This window comes from Poecilia reticulata, chromosome 8 (genome assembly GCF_904066995.2).
Source record: "Poecilia reticulata chromosome 8, P_reticulata-male-v2, whole genome shotgun sequence".
NCBI lineage: Eukaryota > Metazoa > Chordata > Actinopteri > Cyprinodontiformes > Poeciliidae > Poecilia > Poecilia reticulata.
In genome coordinates this window covers 24,112,141-24,133,310 of record NC_088837.1, presented here as the reverse complement: position 1 = coordinate 24,133,310, position 21,170 = coordinate 24,112,141, and the positions used below count along the sequence as shown (strand labels likewise).

The window sequence follows — 21,170 nt, the reverse complement described above, 5'->3', positions numbered from 1 at the left end:
AGACAGAATTAGGTAAATTCTGATCAGTGCGTCTATGTTTCAAATATTGATTTTTTTTTCTGTTTTATGTGAATTTATTAAAAAAAATAATTCGTCTTTGATTTATTTATGCAAATATAAATTTGATCACAACCAATCAAAAAAAAAGAAGTCACTAATCATAGTTAAGATCATTTTTTCCTTACAGATTATGGCCGCAGAAACAGTTTGTTCTAAATGAGACAGAACATTCTGTTCCTGCACCAGGACGCCGATTTACTGTTTTCACTTAAATGTTTTAGTTAAAATAAAAGTTATGTAAAGTATTTTAGCATTAATAGGACTGCTTTGATATTTATTTGTTGATATGTTTTGTGTAACTTAAGATGAAAATATGATTTTTAAGGACAAGAGGACGTTCGCTTTTTAATTTGTTGTAGTTACAACGTTTGGCCAGCAGAGGGAGACATAGTCCACAGAGGGGGCGCTGCAGGGAGCTGTCCTTTCAGCACCACTCCGTTTAAAACAGCGACTTAACTGCTTAAATATCCGCCATTCAAAGCTACAAATGTATATTTTATCATGAAATCAAACATATAATGCATGAATAAAATGAAAATCTTCACATTTTTGTTCATATTTGCGGTTTTATCAGTTATTTGGCAGGAAATAAGTGAAGTTGGATGTGCTTCAGAGAGCACGCTGCAACAATTGGATCCAGAAATGCGTAAATCTCACCCACGAATTCAATATTCACCAAAAAGTGAAACGGAAGAAGAGGATAAAATCCCCTCAGCAGATGTTTTTATTATAATTTTTATTTCTTATGCGTTTCCGGACGAGCTGCAGAGCGGCTTCCGCAAACTGCTCTGACTGAGCGCAGAGAAGCCGAAGTGAGCGTGTGAACGCTCACATCGTGACAACACCAGCACCGTCTCCCTCTCCTGATTGTGTAATATAGATTTTTTTTCTCTTCCTTCCTCCTCTCTTCCTGCAAAAGCGACCAAACCCGCATCCATCCGTGAGCGCAAAGGAAGAGGAGAGGAAGAAGAGGAGGAGGAACCAGAGGCAGAGGAGGGGGAGCATTGCAACGTTCATCCGAGCTCCTTTTTTCTTTTTTCTTCTTCTTCTTCCCAATACATGGCGCAAGGGCTACTACACAAGCGGGACTGTCCTGGGTGTGATCCCGCCGCGGTGAATTTGGATACTGGAGCAGCGGCGGCTTCATCAGCAGCAGCAGCAGCAGCATCTTCCTCCTCCTCCTCCTCCATCGGCGCCCACTCTGACTCCCCGTCCTCCTGGCTCTTCTGTCGGCTTTATGTCGAGTGATGGTCGGCTTGCCTTGCCGGATGCGCCCCGCTCTCTCCGGATCGTCGACGGCCGAGCCTCCTCTGACCGCAGACCCCCATTTTCGGCGGAAACCTGCCCAGAGCTCTAAGGCTCCATATGGAAACTGGAGACCAAAATTTTAGAAAAAAGGAAAATCTGAGCGGTTAATTATTATTTATTTATTTATATTTTTTTATTATTTCCCCACTCCCTCCCTCCATTCTTATTATTTCTGGTATTTTCTGTTTTCCTGGCCTGCCGATGAATTAATTCATCATTGATTTCCTCATTTCCACCGTGTTGATTTGAGAGCTTTTTCCTGGGAAGAAGACTTGAATTGTTTACTCTCTTCTGTTAAAACGAGAGAAATGCCTTCCGTCATTCATTTATGACCCTTAACCGACTAACAAACCCTCTAGAATATAATAATTATTAGTAATATTAGCTAACAGTGACGTGGTATTGAACTGTAAGCTGGTCTCCTGTAGATTCAGCTCCAGCCTTTGGGTTTGTTTTCAGCCTCCTCAGGCTTTTAACTCTGTAACTCCGTGTTTTTATCCACATTTGCAGCTTTTCTCGCTGCAAGTGGGGGCTACCTCTGCAGCTCCAGGCCGTGTCGTTTTCCGCTTCCTGTTAGAGGAAAAAGTGAAACCCACAGCAGAGGAAGAGACATTCCTGCCTCTTCCTCTCCATAAACTCTAAATTTGGTCGTTTATTTTTTCTCTTTTGGAGGTCCTCACCCAACGCAACCATAAGGTTCCTACCGCATCCTCCTCCTCCTTCCTCCCTCTCCTTCCGCTCGAGTCTAGCCCGGTTTTTCGGCTTGGTTTGGTCCCGCAAATTTTCAAATATTTACTTCCTGTACATCAAGAGGAAAGGGGGTCCCCCTTTCATGGAATGCGGAAACATGGGTCTGTTCGACCGCGGAGTCCAGATGCTGCTGACCACGGTGGGCGCCTTCGCGGCCTTCAGCCTCATGACCATCGCGGTCGGCACGGACTACTGGCTGTACTCCCGCGGCGTCTGCAGGACCAAGTCGATGAGCGAGAACGAGACGAGCAAGAAGAACGAGGAGGTGATGACCCACTCGGGCCTGTGGAGGACCTGCTGCCTGGAAGGTAGGAAGTCATTGGCTCTCTCAAACTTTTCCGCTTCTGGAGCTTCCGGGATGTTCGCGCAACTGGTAGTTTAACTTCTGCAACGTCTCAGTCGATGCAGAAACAAACAAACACCACGAAACGCAAAGTCTGAGCAAATATCAGCTGATTTGGTTTTCTGTTTTAGTTGATGCGTTGATTTGGGGGGTTTCATATTCAGTGTTGTTTGTGTTCTTGATGGGTTTTCCAGACACAGACTGGCGTTTTATAGCGCAGTCAACAAATTACACTGCAAAACACCAAATCTTACCAAGTATTTTTGTCTAGTTTCTAGAGCAAATATCTTAGTTCACTTGAAATAAGATATTAACTTACAAGTAACTTTTCGGCAAAATATAAGAGATTGTTGTAAAACAGTAACTGCTTAATCTTGATTTTAAAGGTAGTAGTTCACCGCTAGATTGTTTCACTTGTGGAAAATGTCTTATAGAGAAATAATCTGTGTGGAGCTAAATAGTGTTATTGACTTAAAACAAGCTGCTTTATCTTGTGAAAAGTTAGTTTTATCTCATTATAAGTGTAGATAAAAGTGTGCAGCTCTGTCACCTTATTTCTGATTTGCTCTTTTTTGTGCTTTTTTGGTTTTCAAACTTGCTTTTGCTTGTATTTATGAATGTATGATGTATTTTCCAGACACATAGTGACATTTTATAGCACAATCAACTAACTACACTACAAAAACACCAAATCTTACCAAGTATTGTTTGACTAGTTTCTAGATCAAGTATCTTAGTTCACTTGAAACAAAACAAAACTAACTTAGAAGGAACATTTCAGCAAGATAAAGAAGTTTGATTTAAGTAAATAATTCCTTAATATCGATGAAAAAGTTCTAGTTCCAGTGACTGAATATTTCACTTGTGACAAAACTTTTTTCCATGTTATGAATAAAATAATCTGCCATTCAATCAATAACTTTTTCATCAATATTAAGTATTTATCAACTTAAAACAAACTCCTATATGTTGTTGAAAAGTTGCTTGTAAGTTAGTTTTATCTTGTTTCAAGTGAACTAAGATACTTGATCTAGAAACTGGACCAAAATACTAGGTACAATTTCATGTTTTTGCAGTGAAAATGCAAAGTTTGTTCTGTTGTGAAATATAAATATTGATCATAACAAGCAGCAAGTTAAGGAGAATGTTGGTGTAAAATAAACAGCACAAATCTTAGTTTTTTGTCTTTAAATGAAACAATCCAGAAAAGAAAAAACTTAATTTTGAGGAATCAGAGGATTGTTTATCTGTTAGAAGAGAGAAAAGCTCATTTTGTGTGTTTATAGTTCTTTAATCTATCAGCCTGGCCGTCAGCTTCCTGTGCAGCTCGATTTAAATCTCACCTCCTGCTCAGTCTGTGCTTTCTCCCATTCACTGGGATTTCCTCCGACAGATTTTTTTTTTAATCAGCAAACAGAAGAAATTATGAACTATGATTTAAATTTTTCAGCAATATTTTCATTTGTAGTTTTAGAAACAAGTGAATCCGTTCAGTCCGAGCTGAAGCCACAGAAATAAAACTTTAACATAACAGCTGTGTGCTTAAATATTATTCTATCAGTCAAATCAAATCAGGTTTTACCTGCCAAATTACATCAACATGAAACAGTGTTGGGTGTAATAATTTACCAGTTTGTTAAACGGTTGTCTAAATCCTGCAACAACCGGCCCTTTAAGGATTCGACCCGAAATGAAAATGAGTTTAAACTTAATCCAAAGAGTCAATTTTTCCTCAGTTCAGTGAAATAAAACTTTAGAGAAAAGATAAATAAACTTAAAACTCTGTTAAAATAGGGAAGTTGACATTTGTGGGGGGGAAAATCCACATAGTTTTAAACCTAATAAATCTAATAAACATCTTCAACTGTGGAAATTCAGTGAAATTTTTCCATGACAAAAGAGAGAAAACAATATTTTAAACATTAGTTTATTTTATTTCATATTTACACAGAAGAATTAGGAGCTAATTGGAAGAGACATAAATATAATCTTAAAGATTTGGTTCAAAATGAAAATAAGTTTCTGATTTAAACATTTATTGATGTTTCCAAAGTTTCATCTAAGAGAAAAAACAACTCAGAGAAACATGAAACGATGAAAACTTTATAAACTGAGCATCAAATCTAACAAAAAAAAAAAAAATGTTATTTATTAGTGTCAGACATGCAACTAAACAAAAATATTCTGGATCAACGAAGCAAAACTTTGCATTTAAGAAGTTAATTTTCTGTGAGTAAAAATAGTTTAAAATCTTCTGTAGGTCATTGAAAGAAATAATATTAAGTGTTTAAATGCATTTTTAATTTACAAAACTCAAGTTGTAAAAATCCAGACTAGTAGATTAATTTCAGATTTTTATTTCAGCAGCGAAACAATTCAGTGTTGGATCATTAAAGCAACATGAAACAGTGAATTTAGTCAGATTAAATAATGAAATATGGATTATTTTCCTGATTTATTGTCTAATATTCGCTATAATTTTACTCTAATGAAGGGAAGCTGCAGGTGAAGCTGCTGTGACTCAGGATTGGCAAATTTATTCCAAAAACATTAAATATTACCAAGTACTTCTGGTTTCTGGAGTAAATATCTTAGTGTGTTTTAAATAAAACAAAACAAACTTACATGCAGCTTTTCAGCAAGATATAGCAGCTTGTTTCAAATCAATAATTGATTATATTGAAGAAAATGTTTTAGTTTCACTGGAAGACTATTTAACTTATAACAAGATAATTTTCTCATGTTGTAAGTGAAATAATCTACCAGTGGAACTAGACATTTTTCATTAATATTAAGGAATTATTAATGCAAAACAAGATACTTATAAGTTTGTTTTGTCTTATTTTCAGATATTAAGATATTTGCTGTAGAATCTGGACAGAAATATTTGGCAGCATGTATTTTGTGTCTGGAGCTAAACGTCGTGCAGGTGCAGCGATGCTCTGCTGATCGTTTGGAGCTGACCTGCCTGACAGCCATGATGACAGCAGCAGTCGCTGTCACGTGACCTCTGACCTGTCTCCAGCGTCGCCTCCTGAGCTCAGGTTTCCAGACGACCTCCAGGGTCGCCCTGTCAGACGGAGGAGACGCGTTTCCTGTCGTGACTCCGGAGGGAGGAGACAAACTTTACCTTGTGAGGCTGCAGAGCTTCAGGTCTGCAGGAAAACGGTTTCTCAGATTGAGCTGAAACGATTAATTGCAATTAATCAATAACAGAAATAATCATCAACTAATTTAGTAAAGTCAACTGGATTATACAAACTTAAAAAATGTTGTTTGCTGAAAGAATAACAGAAACTGTGTTTCCTGTAAGCATAAAATTATGCGTATTGGAATTAGACAAATAAATTTGCTTAATGAAAACACAAAAGTTTGAAAAACACTAAAATTTTTCAATAAAATGTTTTAGGATTAGGTTTGGTTTGTTTTTTAGCCGTATCATAATTGGTGAATTTCACAAAACTCCAATAGAAACAGTTATTTTCGCATCACAGGATTCACATGATCAACAACAGGATGTTACTACTGTCAGAGGCGCCACAGAAGATGTAGACAGGAACTGGTAGGAGGATGACATTGCGTGAACAAACGTATTTATGTGTGACTTTAATTGCAGTACTTATTCAATGGAAATTGTGAAATTGTGTATTTTCAACCTTAGCAGAATACCTACAATGTTTTGCGCACGTTTTTAATGTCACATTTTGCATTTAAGGCCAAAAAAAACTTGGTTTACCCAAAACTCCTCAAGTGTCATAGTTTCAGTTTCACCTGGTTCAAATTCTTTAAATAAATAAAACTATTTTTCTATTAACCACCTTTTGCATTCAATTATTAATCAGATAATCCAAATTATAATCATGAAATTACACACTGTGTGTTAAATCAAGCAGAAACGGCTGAGCTCAGTATTCTTAGAAGTTTTTTTAAGCTGTACATGTATCATTTTCTATAAGTGATAAAGTTTTCACTAAATGAGTGTTTATGTCCTTATTTACTCATCTTTAAACATATTTCTAAAATGTCTAAAATGGAGACGTGACATATGCTAATTTTTAATCAGATTATTAATTGTGAATCTTTAGTTGCAGTCCTACTGTTTTTGTTTTAACCACAAGCTGCTGTGATGATGCAACATTATGGATTTTTCTGTACAGGATTAAACATTATGGAGCTTAATGAGAGTTGTCAGCTGACGTTTAAGCTTTGCAAACCTGGGTTATAAGTTCCAATCGATCGCGTTGCTGTGGGCTGTAGTCCAAATCTGCTGTTTAAAAACACAAACAGCACTATGCTCTCAAGTTACCCAGTGAGGTTCTGTTCTGGTTCGACTGGTACCGGTTAGCTAGAAGAGTCAAAGCTAACAAGAGTTTCTCCAGTTTCTAATTTACTTTGAGGTTTAATTTTATTTCTAAGGATTACTGTGCTGCCTTTTGTTTAGTTAAGCTGGACCAGCAAGGTTTTGACCACTGTCAGCCTCTTACCTTATTTGGAAATGGGATCATTGCACCCCGGAAGTGAAGGGGGCGCTATTTCCTATATTATCCGCGGTCTCCCGTTTTAATTTTCTTTCTAAATCTGTGATTTAGCTTCATCTTTAGAAAGGAGTTTCTCTCTCAGCATGTATTTGAACTTCTCTCTTTTATTTACTTCAGTGCAGCTCACAGTTTTTAACAATTTCCGTTGCTTTCTGTGTACTTCTAAATCTGCTCCTTTTTCGCATCTTTTCGGGCCTGCTAGTACCTCTAGTGGCGTGGGGGTGGTAGCACAACTAATATAAATACATTACTAAGTCAGAATACCAAAGTCTTTATTATTTATTATTAATTCTGGCATTACTGGCACCGCAAAAGAAAGTCCCTCACAAAACACCATACCTTTTAATTTTCTTAAGGAAGTATAGCTAATTAAATGACATAAACAAGATCTGAAAAATGGTTCCAGTTTCACTCGATGGCCAACCCGTTGAAACTATGGCAAATTTTATATACCTTGGATCAGTCCAGGACAGTCAGCTCAATTTAGCTGAAAACACTGGCTACATTTTTAAGAAACGTCACTCTATCTTTTAAGAAGACCCAGTGATCTTGGGGTTACATAACAAGTGCAACTCGCACAAAACCTCTAGTTAGAGGTAACATTAGCTAACATTACCTCTAGTTAAGCAATGTTGACATTTTAACAATGAGTTAAAATGTTACAACTTAAAAAAGTAACTTAAGTTTTAAGTCATCTCAAGTTTTAACTGTTGAGTGCTTTAGCTTTTCATCTCCTCAGCTGGTTTGGTCACATGAGCTGCTGACTAACAGACAATCTTTTAAGAATACTTGGAATAGCAGGAAAAATAGGTAAATAGTGGTGAAACCAAAAACAACTCTGTCTAAACTGTTTAGAGCGTCCATCCTCTTCTTTTCTTTTCAACACACCTCATTTTTGGTCTAGTTTATAGCACAAATATCTTACTTGAATTAAGAAAAACTAGCTTAGCAGCGTCCCTTCGGCAACATATAGAAGCTTGTTGTAAGTCAATAATTCCCTAATATTGATGAAAAAGTGCTAGCAGTAAGTGAAACAATCTGCCAGTGGAACTAGAACTAAACTAAATATTCTGTTACGTTTATATTTCACAACAGAAACGCATAAAACGCATTCAGAACACCTGTTCGTTTCTGTATCACCGGTCTCAGAGGGCGCCCTCTGCTGGACGGCGGCTAAACTACACTGAAAAGATGGTCTGGCGACTTCATTAGTTAATTGATTGGATTGAAGTTTTGTTTACTTGAGTAACTTTTAGGAAAAAAATTGCTTTTTACTTTTACATACGTAGTTTTATTATGAAGTATTTTCACTTTTACTTGAGTAAAATTTCTGGATTTTCTACCCACTGAATGATAAACATGTTTTAACCAAAAATCCACCAGACACACACCTGCAGTTTTTAGGTTTATATTGAAAGAAATTGATTTGGAAAATTTTTATTTTGCCTGATTTTGTTAATTTTGTTACTTAAAATACCAAAATTTCCAGTTAACTTCATATTTTGTTCCATCTGATTATGTAACTTTTAAATAGTAAATGACTGATAATTTGATCTATAATATCCTACTCTTACTTGAGTAAAATGTACCCACTTCTGGATCTAATAAACTATAAATTTACATTAAATACACCCGATAACCCCCTTCATGTATCGGAAACCGAGCTGCTCTCCCACTCTGCTTCAGATGTGAGACAGTGCTTTGGTTATTGTGCCGCTCGCAGGATTAATCACAGCTGGACTGTAATTGCGGCAGCGACCGGCCTTTATCCAGGCCAAGTCGTTATTTAACCAGCAAACAAAACAAGCCGGAGTCAGGATGACATCAAAACGCTTCACACTTTCAGCTCGCTGTGTTTCTGGGCACTTCTTCTGCATCGCCACGATCAGCTCCTCCTTCGAACTGAGCGTGCATTTAGGCAGGAAATAAACCCAGATTTGTCATTTGTGATTCACGGATGATGCTCAGCCCTGAAGGAGAAATGGGAGTGGAAAATCAGGGGCGCTGTGTTCACTTACCGGGGTCAGATTCATTTAAATTCTCATTCAAATGACTTCCTGTGCAGGAAATTGGGTCTTAAAAAGCAAGTAGGTCTGATTAGAGGCAGTTTAAGCTCCTTATATTAAGGAAATGCAGTGAAACAGCTGGAGAAACGCAGGCGACTTGCTGCAAACTGCATTTCAGTCAAATCAGGTTGAATATTTCAGATGGTAATTATGCTGCAGTGCCTTGATGAGGAGTTTCATCATGTTTGGAGATTTATGATTTAATTTTTTTTCTAATAAAGAAATGACAAAAGACAAACATTTTTAAGATTGGCTTTTATTTAACTCATCGTTTATGACTTGTGTGACAGAGTATTGGGGTCAGGCTACAAGAATTTATATTCAATTATGATAACAGAGTCAGACGGGTTGAAAAAAGATTAACTTTACTAGAGGAATGTCTTAAAATGATGAGAAAATATAAAATGTTTTGTTTTCTTAATACTCCGTCAGAGTTTTCATAAAATTACCACTTCATTCTCCAAATATGATTCATTCTGCTGTTATTATGACTCTATTATTTCCACTTTATTGTTATATGACTTTATTTTTGCATCTCTACAACTGAATTATTGAAATATAAAATATGTTGTCGTCAGTTGAAGTCAAAGTCCAAACAAACAGAAGCTGTAAAAGTTGATAGTTAATCAAGATGGCGGCTTTGAGCGTTCTGACCCAAGGAGAGCATCTGCAGAAAAAAATCTACATTTTCCAAAATTTTAAAATATATATATATTAATTGATGAAATTGATAAATCGCAGAGCCCTTAGACTGCAGTGGGTTTTTATGACGAGCGTCCAGATTGAGGCTAAACTGTTCAAACTGTGCATGAAATAAACACAATAGTGTTTGAACCACATATTTAAATATGGGAGCATTAGCTCTACTAGTTTACTACGACTGTATTCTGATATTATTACGTTTTTATTTTTCTTAATACTCCGTCGTAGAGAGAGTTGTTTAATAACTAGTTACATTTACTCCTTTACATATTTGAGTAACTTTTATGGGGAAAAAAGACTTTTAGTAATTTTATTATTAAGTATTTCTACTCTTACTTGAGTATAATTTCTGCATTTTCTACCCGCTGAATGGAAAAACAAACATGTTTTAACTAAAAATTCACCTGCAGTTTCTGTTAAAGTTTCATTAGTTTTTTATTAAAAGAAACTGATTTGGAAAAATTTTATTTTTCCTGATTTTGTTATTTTTTTGTTACTTGAATGAATTATTGTAATTTTCATCCATGAAATATAAAAATTTCCACTTAACTTTATATTTTAGTTCATCTGATGTCAGTTTTTAAATATGAAATGATTGATAATTTGAGTCGATTTTTTATTAAATACCTTTTTCCTTCAGTAATTTCTTGTATGGCTGCATTTTACTTGAATAACAACATGTTGAATTATTGCCTCTTAGTGTTTTCTATACTCCGCCTGCCTCTGGTCGCAGCCGTGTGTGTGTGTGTGTGTGTGTGTGTGTGTGTGTGTGTGTGTGTGTGTGTGTGTGTGTGTGTGTGTGTGTGTGTGTGTGTGTGTGTGTGTGTGTGTGTGTGTGTGTGTGTGCAGATTCAGCTGGTGAGCCAGTAAACATACATGTGTGTTTCTGGTGAATTGGCCCCTGGGGGCCGTTGCTATGAGACGCCCCGCCTGCTTCCTCCCCCACCTGCGCCAGGTGTGGCTGCGCTGCTAAGCGGAGGCATTTGTCTTCATTAGAGCCCCACCTTCAGGCCGTCTGCAGCGGCGCTTCGTAGAGAAACGTTGGTCTTCATGATGGAGGGCTGGCAGGTTTTTACATTTCCACAGCAGCGTGTTGTTTTCACCGCGTCCAAATTACAAACCGCTTCCAGCAGACAGAGAGAGAGATGGTGGTAATATTTTCTCATTTTTTGACCCGACCACAGCAGCATGGCTACCACACATTTTATATCTGAATGAGGGAAGAAAGGATGGATAAGATAGGAAGGAAGGAAAAGATGGAGGAATGGAAAACGGAAGGAAGGAATCAAACACCAGATAATTTCTCTCTTCTTCCTCTGTGAATGTTAACGGTTAATAATTATAATCTCAGTTTAATAAGTTGCAGATCTTAGAGGTTCTTTGCGACTCTTTCCAACTCTTTGCGTCACTTTGCGACTTTTTGCAGCTCTTTGTGGCTCATTGCTGCTCTTTGCAGCGTCCCGCGGCTCCTATCAGTCACTCTGGACGCCATGCCTCATGACGTCATGCATGAAAGCATGCGGGCGCAACACCGTAATGCACATTCACGCATCAGAAAACCCAGTGGGAGTGTGTCGTGTGTATGCTTGAACGTTGGTAGCGTCTGGGTGCTATGAAAGCAGATAAGAGCAGGATTAGCCTCCCAGCCCAATCAGATAGGGATTACCCAGCTGGAGCTCGCCATCCCGGCTAATGTCCGTCTCTAGAGTGGCATTACGCCGCATTATGACACCAACTCACCAAACATCCAGATTACAGCTAAACGTTGGGGGCGAAGCCAAGAGACAACAACCTGAAGGCCAGCCGTGGGAGGTGAAGGGTCTCCTGCCTCTTCGTTCGTCTGACGTCAGCCTGAGTAAAGTGACGGAGCTCCGTTACGCCACGCTGTCAGTCCGCCCGCCTGCAGCCGGCGATGGATGGCGGTCATTTTGACCTCGCCTCCACCGCAGCGCCGCGCTGAATGGCCTCCACCGAACATGACGGCTTACTGCCTCAGCTCTGCTGCCTCCATCACCCACTGAAGCCAAATTACAGATTAGTGGAGAACTGAGAACCCCGAGGATCAGGCTGCTGCACCGGACCTGATGCTAAATTTTACCCAGAACTAAAGTATAGTGCAAATATGTTGGTACATCTGAAATAAAACTAACTTATGGGTAACATTTAAAGGCAGTAATCTCTTTCTAATGATGAAAAAGAACAGATTATTTTACTTACAAAAATATTTTTGCTTTGAGTTTAATCTGCCAAGGCACCTAGAACTTTTTCATCAATATTAAGGAGTTTTTGACTTTAAGCGTCAAGTGTACTGAGATATTCACACTAAAACCAATACTACTTGTAAATGTTTTTTAACCAAAATGTCACTAAGTACAACTGTTGTAACTTAACTCATCCAAATTTAATAAAATCAGCCCATAAACAACTGCAGCTGATTAAAACCAAACTGTGATTCTGGTCACAGTCAGAAAAACTAAAAAAATAAAAGGAGTTGTTATTAAAACAATAAAAAATTCCTGGTCGCAGTCCAGCCTGTGGACAGCTGGAGGCAGGATGTTTCTGCAGCTGCTGCTAAAAACTCAACATGTGGTGAAATCTGAGCCAAAACCGATGAGGATCTGCTAATGAAACACTGATATGGTTCAAAACACATTTCCATCAATTATTCACTGGAAAAACATTTTCTGGAGATTAAATGACTTTTAAAAACTCTGAAGGTTGAGAGAAAAATGTTACTGTTGAATCTGTGTAGACATGATGAAGAGGGACTCATTTCATTTGACAGGTTTTGATTTTGGGGCGGCGGCTTCATGGAAATATTTGTCCAGATTTACTGGCATAAACTGGATGGATGGATAAAATAATTTTTTCTGGATTTCCTCAGATTTCTGATTCTAAAGAATCATTTTCCTCATGATCTCATCCATCAAACCTGCGATAACAGCAGACATCATTATGAGCGCCATCTTGTACATTAGCATTGGTTGGTACGTTCCGCCTCTGATTGGCTGTCAGCAGAGCCAATCAGCCTAGCCAGCCTCTGATTGGCTCTGCTGACAGCCAATCAGAGGCTGAATGGGCAGCAGAGGACTGTGATGGAGGTGTAATTGGTTTAGTGTATGATTAATGTCTCTGATCGATGGGACAGAGGAGGAGGAGGTGGTAAATAAACCCGACTGTAAACACGTGACCCACCACATCAGAGATTTAAAAACTAAAACCCGACCTGTGATGACATCACTGAACGGATTCAACTTTGACTCCGGCGGAGCGGCGGGTGTGTCCTGTTATTTTTAGCCGCCGCAGCTGGTCCCGTTGGGTGGGGTCTATCTCTATCCTGTGTGACCAGAGAACAAATCGATACGAAACATATCATGGGCCAATATTTGTGTAAGCATGCAGTGGGGCGCCACAACTCACCAGAGCATGACAGGAAGCAGGGCGCGCTGAAGCCCTGCGGCTCGGAGACGGCGGCTCCTTCCAGAGCTTCATCACCCATCCTGGGGGATGTGGAGAAACAGCAGTTTAAACGGGACCGTCCATCAAAAATTCACTATTTACACGTTTTTTCTAAAAGCATCTCAAGAGATTATGTTTATTTTTAGACTGCAAAAAAAAAGTAAATTCATCTTACCAAGTTTTTTTTCAAGTTTCTAGTGCAAATATTTTTGTCCATTTGAAATAAGAAAACTACGACGACCTGCTACCACCATTATAGATTAAAAAAACAAGTAAATTTGCGAGAAAAAATGAAGAATTTTGAGAAAAAATGTGTGAATTTCGTGGGACAAATTTAAGTTTCTCGGTTTTTCTAGCAAATTTTTCACTTGGAGCTCAGAAATTTCCTTTATTTTTTATAGAATCTTTCTGAAATGTAGCTGCTTGCTGTCGATGACTAGCAAGCAGGTTAAGTCCTCAGTATGACGCGCTAAATCTTAAATATACGCCTGATATATAAAAGGCACTCAGTGCTTTGCTACAAATTGTCAGCAGCTAATAAAGCCAGGAAAAAGTTTTAAATTAGAAAAAAATAGCGATGGACAGGGAAGTAGCTCAGTTATGCTAGCTTGACTATAATAACGTAACATGAAGATGTGATGTGGAATTCGACGTTTTTCAGTTCAGTTAAAAAACATTTTTTTTAAGTCAACCTGCACACCAAATTTGACAGATCACCAGTAGGGCGGGTGTTTAAATTAGCTAATTAACCACGATGGTGTTAGCTTAGCTAATAGCAACAATAGCTAATCTACCACAGCGATCACTTATTTAATAAACATCAAGCCTGGAAACATAAAACTGTAACAGACTGAATGTTCTGTTCTCTGTGTGGGAAATATTTGAGTGTTTTGTTGTTTTTTTTTTGGTGTTGAATCCTGAAACATGAACTGGCATGGTTGTCAGTTGCTATGGCAACGGGTCTGGTTGTAGCGTAGCAGAAAAAAAGTGGTGTCGAGTTGCTCTTTAATGGTTTTTCTACCTTAGTTTGCTGCGGCGCACCGCTCTGAATTAATAATCCCTACAAGTCCAGGGTTCATTTTGGTGACGTTTCTGTTCTACCGCGGCATGTAAAAGATCGTATTTTTGCCAACAACCATACGCACAAAAAAACAGATTTCACAAAAGAATCTGAAATGGACGTTAATACTTTCAGTGTGAATGTGGCCTTCGTCAACCTGATCATCATTTCAAGCTTAATTTTAATTCAGATGGAGTCTAATAAACTGGTGAAGACGCTGGGTTTCCATGTTGAAGTGATTTTCAGTGGGTTTGCGCTGAATTGATCCCAGAGAAAGTGTAATTACCAGCAGGCCCATCTCGCAGCTCCGCTCCGCTCCTCCGTATCCTTCCGCCGTGGAAATGTCCCAAAGAGACCCTCTGCTAAATGATAATTAACTGCAGATACAATCCATTCATTTTAAGGAGGTGCAGTTCACTCCTCCTCTTTCTTCTCTCCTTCTCCTGCAGCGGCACGGAGCATGCACAGCAATCTGCTTTTTGATTAATCGGTGGTGTCTGCGGCGCAGTTCATTTGCAATCTATTACGGAGTATTTGCTTTGTGTCACAACGCACCTTGAACACACTGCATCATGTCAGAGCTGGAAGACGGTTCAGGGCAGAGTTTGGGTTTACTGGTGGTTTTTCCCCACAGGAATATCTGAAGATGTTAATACCAACCAGGGCCGGCCAAAGCCTTTTTGGGGCCTTAAGCAGATTTTTATTTGGGGGCCCCCAACACCAGATGCTTTATTATTCCTAATGTATTCTATGTGTGTAATATACCTACTGTAATTAGCATCATTTATAGTTAGCTTACATCATACCAGTGTTATTGCTGGTGATTTTAACCTTACAAGTGTAAAAAAAAAAATTTAAATTTAAAAATTACATAATCAGACGGACATAAATATAAAGTTAAGTGGAAATGTTGGTATTTTAAGGACCAAAGTGACAATAATTCATAAAAGTAACAAAAATAGCAAAATCACGCAAAATACATTTTTACTAAGTTTCTTTATAAAACTTATGAAACTTTAACAAAACCTGCAGGTGTGTGTCTGTCTGGTGAGTTTTAGGTTAAAACATGTTTGTTTTTCATTCAGTGGGTAGAAAACCCAGAAATTGTACTCAAGTAGAAATACTTCATAACAAAAGTAAAAGTAAAACGTAGTAAAATTACTCCTAAAAGTTAATTTTTTCAAAAAGTTACTCATGTAAATGTAACTAGTTACTGCTCAGCTGTAGCTGTTAAGCTGCAGGTGAAACTCAGACGTTCCCACCTCTGCTAGCCGCTCTTAGCGCCCGGCGGGAGAGCAGCTCTCACTCTGCAGCTTCCTGGAAGATAAATAAAAGCTCCGCGCTGCAAGTTTCAGCCCAGACCGAGGCAGGCGGCGGGCCGGAGGCTCCCGGGTCAAAGCGGGGCCGGGTGGAGGACAGCTGGAGGTAAAGTCAGCGGGGCGTCGCCGCGGTGACAGATGGGGGAGTGAGAGGGCTCACGCCTAACATGATGTCGCTCTGCTGCGATGTGTGATCAGGATGAAGGTGATCTGATCCAGATGGCCCAGGAACACATCTGCTGCTGCGATCTGAAATGCAAATGCAAGTTTGTTGTCGGTGTTTGACATTCTGCAGCGCTGATTTGCATTTGAAGGGCGACCTGGCCGAGAAGGTGAACACTTCCTCTCACACGGTGACGGTACAAACAGGAGGATGGAGGAAAAGTTCAGAAAACAGATTTACGTCTCCAAATCTGTAACCTCCAAACTACAGTTATAAACAGGAATTATGTCAGAAAACTGCAATACATAGAGATACGGGATGGGGTTCCACTTCTAGATATTAATCTTCTGGATTTTCTAACAGGCTTCACACTGGTAGAGCGGTTGCCTTGCAGCAAGAAGGTTCTGGGTTCGATTCCCGGTCTTTCTGCATGGAGTTTGCATGTTCTCCCTGGGTTTTCTCCGGGTACTCCGGTTTCCTCCCACAGTCCAAAAACATGACTGTCAGGTTAATTGGCCTCTCTAAATTGTCCCTAGGTGTGAGTGTGTGTGTGCATGGTTGTGTCCTGTGTGTCTCTGTGTTGCCCTGCGACAGACTGGCGACCTGTCCAGGTGACCCCGCCTCTCGCCCAGAACGTTAGCTGGAGAGGAACCAGCAACCCTCCTGACCCCACTAAGAGACAAGGATGTAAAGAAAATGGATGGATGGATTTTCTAGCCTCTTATTAGAGAAAAAAAGTTTATTTTTCAGTCATATTTTCTCCATTTTATTCATTAATTTATAAATGTGACAGCTTCAAACTAAATGATGTTTAATTAGCTAGCAAATCATTCAAACTAGCTATTTATTTAATTAGCATGCTAGATATTTAGCTTGCAAACTAAGTATTTAGTTTAAAACTGATAAAAAAAGAATAGCATGATGAAAATATGACTTTGAAAAATTAACCCCAAGTTTTACTCTTATTGCTTTTAGCTTTTTAATGTGTAACATTAACATGTGTAACAGAAACTCGTTAGCCGTTTCTGTTGATTTGTTTGGGATTCTTATTCCGCTGATAGATCCAGGGAATATTCTGAGTTTTCTGGTGGTTTTTATAGTTACTATCATCATTATTTATGTGGTTATGTTTCAAATGATCCAAGATGAAAGTTTCCCTGAGCTTTCAGGCCCGCAGCATCACAGATCCTCTGCTGTACTTCACCTCAGACATGAGCTGCTTCTCCAGTTTCCATTCAGCAAACATTTCTCACGATGAGTCTCAGAAGAATGGCTTCGTCTTGCTGTCTTACTGCTTGGCGGCCATGTTGGGCGGCCATGTTTGGTGGCCTCTGGGTCGCCGGCGCCGCCTTCGTGTGACGCTGCTCAGACTGGCTGCTTTTGCTGCGCTGCAGAGCGAGTATTTACTGGGCTGGCAGACCCCACTGCCACAGCAAATGGTGCTGTTGGGAAAACAAACAGTCGTAATGAGACTGGGTCTGCCAGAGAGGCTGCTGAACGCCGCGCCGCTCCAAAACACACGAGGCTGGCGACGGAGGAAGAGGCTAAAGGTTGTTAAGTTACACAGACTGGCTGCGTGACGCAGAAACCTTCTGACATCCGGGTTCCTGTGACTCATGTCCAACCGCAGAGACTTAATATTAGGAACTGGATTAAGGCTGAAACGATTAGTCGATTATTGAAACAATCACCAAATAATTTATCATTTAGTTTAAGCGTTAAATGGAGTAAACAGACTTTTAAAAAGGAAATTTACTGAAACAACAACACATTCAGAGAAGAAATTAAGCCAAAACTGTTCAAAAAAATACACACATTTTGCATTTGAGATGAATATGTTCTACCCAAAACTTCTCAAGTCGCAGTTTTAGCTTCACTGATACGAAATCTGTAAAAAATATATATATTTTCAATCACCAGATCATCTCTACACTGTGTTGACGTTACGCAGAAAAGACTGAGCTTTTCACATGATGTTAAGCAATTTATTTGTTTTTTTGTTTTAAGCAGTTGCTTTCTGCTAAAAAAAAATACAATAATTAATATAAGTGACAAAAATAAAATCAGGCAGAATTTTTTTCCCCCCAAATCAGTTTCTTTCAATAAAAAACTTATGAAACTTTAACTAAAACTGCAGGTGTGTGTCTGTTGAATTTGTGTTTGTTTTACATTCAGTGGGTAAAGAATCCAGAAATTTACTCAAATAAGAGTAGCGATACTTCATAACGAAAGTACTCAAGTAACAGTAGAAAGTACAGCGTAGTAAAAATACTCCTAAAAGTAGCTACATAAAAAAAAAAAAGTTACTCAAGTAGATTTTTTGAGTAAATATAACTAGTTATACCCAAATCTGTGCAAATAAATCTTATTTAGATAACCTGATCATCATTTCAAGTTAAATTTGAATTCAGATTTAATCCAATGAACCACTGAAGATGCTGGGTTTCCATGTTAAAGTGATTTTCAGTGGAAAGTTTATTTAAACCTCGCAGCTCCGCTCCGTTTCCTCCCGCCGTGGAAACGTCCCACAGAGACCCCGTGCTTCTTCAAAACAATTACTCAAGTAAACGTAATCTGAGTAAACGGAACTAGTTACCATCTGGTTATCCATTTAATTCATGCTAAGTGTTGCTGAGTCCGCCGAGGCGCCGTGACGTCATTTCCTCCGATCCGCTTTGCTCCCTTCCCCCGCCTCCCTCTCTCTGCCGTGCCTCTGTGACTGCGCATGCGTGTAAGGTGAGCGCTCCTCATCGTGTCTCCGTCTCTTGGAGAGCAGTAAGGATGCGGATGAATTTTTAATGAAACGCAGCGTGGCTCCTCTCCGCTCCCTCAGATCGCTTTCCAGGACGGCGTGTCTCTCATGATCACAGCGGCGTGAAACACAGCCGGCGCCGGGTGAGAAGAGTCACACACAAACACACTTTCACCTGGAAATCAACGCTGTGCAGCGCGCGCGCGCACACACACACACACACACACACACACACACACACACACACACACACACGCATGTCGCTGTGCTCTTCCTCACGTCGCCGCCGCGGTTCCCTGCCGGTCCTTTGGGTGACTGCGTGGACAAGTTGTGAAAATGAATCTTTTATTTGCCCACAGAGCTCCTTACACCGCTCACTGTTTTCACACCGCGCTGCGCCGATAAACACAACTAAAACCCTGGAAATAACTTCTCCCCATTATTTAAAAACTATTTCTCCGAATAAAAACCCAACAAATGTGAGTTTTCAGATATATTTGAAGTGGGAAAACAAGCAGAAGTGCATTTCTGTTTGTGTATAGAATGGCACATATTCTTATCAATTGCATTTAAAGCTGATTTACGAGCAAAAAAACCTGAATTATTGTCAAATTTACTGTCAATTAAAAAAAAAAAAAAACGCCCCTAAAGATTATTTTTATTTATTTACAAAAACGCGGTCATCTGGACCAGAGCTGGGTAGTAACTATCTACATGAGTAACTTTTTTGAACAAAATTTACTTTTAGGAGTATTTTTACTTTTACCTGAGTAATTTTTTATGAAGTATTTCTGCTCCTACTTGAGTAAAAATTTCTGGATTTTCTTCCCAATGAATGAAAAACAAAAATATTTTAACCAAAAAGTCACCACAGACCTCCAGTTTCTGTTAAAGTTTCATACGTTTTATATTTAAAGACACTGATTTTGGGCCTTATTTTATTTTATTTTATTTTATTATGAATTACTGCCAGCTTCGTTATTAAAATACCAACATTTCCATTCAACTTTATGTTTCGAATTTTTATATGTAGTTGTGCCTCCTAACTTTTATACAAATAAATAAATACTCCAAGTTTTTTATTTTGAGCTTAAGTGTATGAATTTGTGAAAGATATAAGATGAACTTAAACTAGAAAGTTGTTAACTTTTTATTAATACATTGTCAATTATGTGTTTTTAATAGTGATAGAGGTTTTAATAGAGGTTTTTTCCTGCCGATACCGATCACATAATATTTTTTTAATCAAAAGCACTACGGTTACATTATGTGGAAAAAGGAACCATAAATTCTCCTTAATTTAGACAAAAACTTGTTTTTAATAACTTTTTCCAAGAAAAAAACAAAACAGGCATTCTGCAAATTGTACTATCGGTAATATTATCTTTAACAGACTGAAAACATATGAAGGCTCTGAAGAGGCTAAATAATGCAAAGAGCCAAAATAAAACCTCTCAACATTGCTAAAAAAATTCAAGTATAAAACTTAACATTCAAAGGCAAAAACAGGATCCATTACAATAAACAATCCAGAGTTACTGAATGAAAACTTCCTGTTAGCATGGCGGCTAGCTGATTACTGCTAGTTCTGAGTGGCTGTTTCTGACTGAGCAGAGTAATTATGCAGAGCAGGGAGGAGATCGATTATTTTTTTGAGATTATCTGTCTCATGTTAGGACAGCGAAAGTTTTAATACGTATGTAAAATGTATTTTTTTAGGTTAGATGCTGCAGCTTTAAGCAGAGGTTCGGTGTGAGAGTCACTACCAGGTGGAGCAGAAGCGGCGCTCCGTCTGTGAAATATTACTACCTGTAGCGTAGCAGCGGTTCAACAGCGAGAGCAGAACCAGCGTCTTACATTGCAGCTCCAAGACTTAAATAATTTTGTGGGTTATTTGTTTAGCTTTCTGACCGTCATGCTAATCCGGGTCAGTGTTTGTAGCTGTGCGATGCTTTACCTGCTATCGGATCCTCCATATGTCTTTTTTACTGCAGTGAGCCTCGATGTAGCCAAACTCCGTCAAATATGGCTTTGTTTTTATGTTGTATTAGCTTCGTCGTGTTGATGCATTTTGATGTGCTTCAATTTTCCGCTGCAACACGCAAACGTCCCCATTCACTCAGTGCGTTATAGTTACACATCGCTTAGGATTTGTTGCTGCGCGTTTGTGCAGAGAGAAGGAAAGAGGAGACCAGCTGCACAGGCAGGCTGCGAAATGAGATGCAGGTGATCGGTTTGTGTGATCGGCAACAAGAGACCGTGATCGACGATCACCGATCAAACACTTTTTCACGGAAATCGGCCGATTATGATCGGTGGCCGATCGATCGGCACACCTCTAATTCTTAAGGAAACTGTTCTGTAAAATTAATCAGTCAGTTTGCAAATCTGAAAACAAAACTCAGTATAATGTAAAAAATATAATATATTATTCATGAAATCAATAATTTATTTACATTTTCCTAACAAGTAGTTTTTTTAACTTGATAATGTGAGTGAAAACAACACAAAAATGTAGATGTAGCATTTTTCTTGCATAATGTGAAATAATTTCTGGTGTAAATTACAATATTGGATTATAATAACTCACATCTGAGGATTTTTAATCTGTCAGGATTTAAAAAAAGTTTAAACAACTTAGATGAACTTT

At 38.7% G+C, this 21,170-nt stretch overlaps 1 protein-coding gene across 1 annotated transcript in view; it reads left to right on the top strand.

Moving 5' to 3' along the window:
- The first annotated feature begins 646 nt into the window (after window positions 1-646).
- cacng2a (calcium channel, voltage-dependent, gamma subunit 2a) overlaps window positions 647-21,170 on the top strand; it is a 68,296-nt gene continuing 47,772 nt past the window's right edge. The window contains exon 1 of the mRNA XM_008416444.3: window positions 647-2,426. Coding sequence (XP_008414666.1) covers window positions 2,201-2,426 — 226 coding nt within the window. The 5' untranslated portion in view covers window positions 647-2,200. The remainder of the gene's footprint in view (window positions 2,427-21,170) is intronic.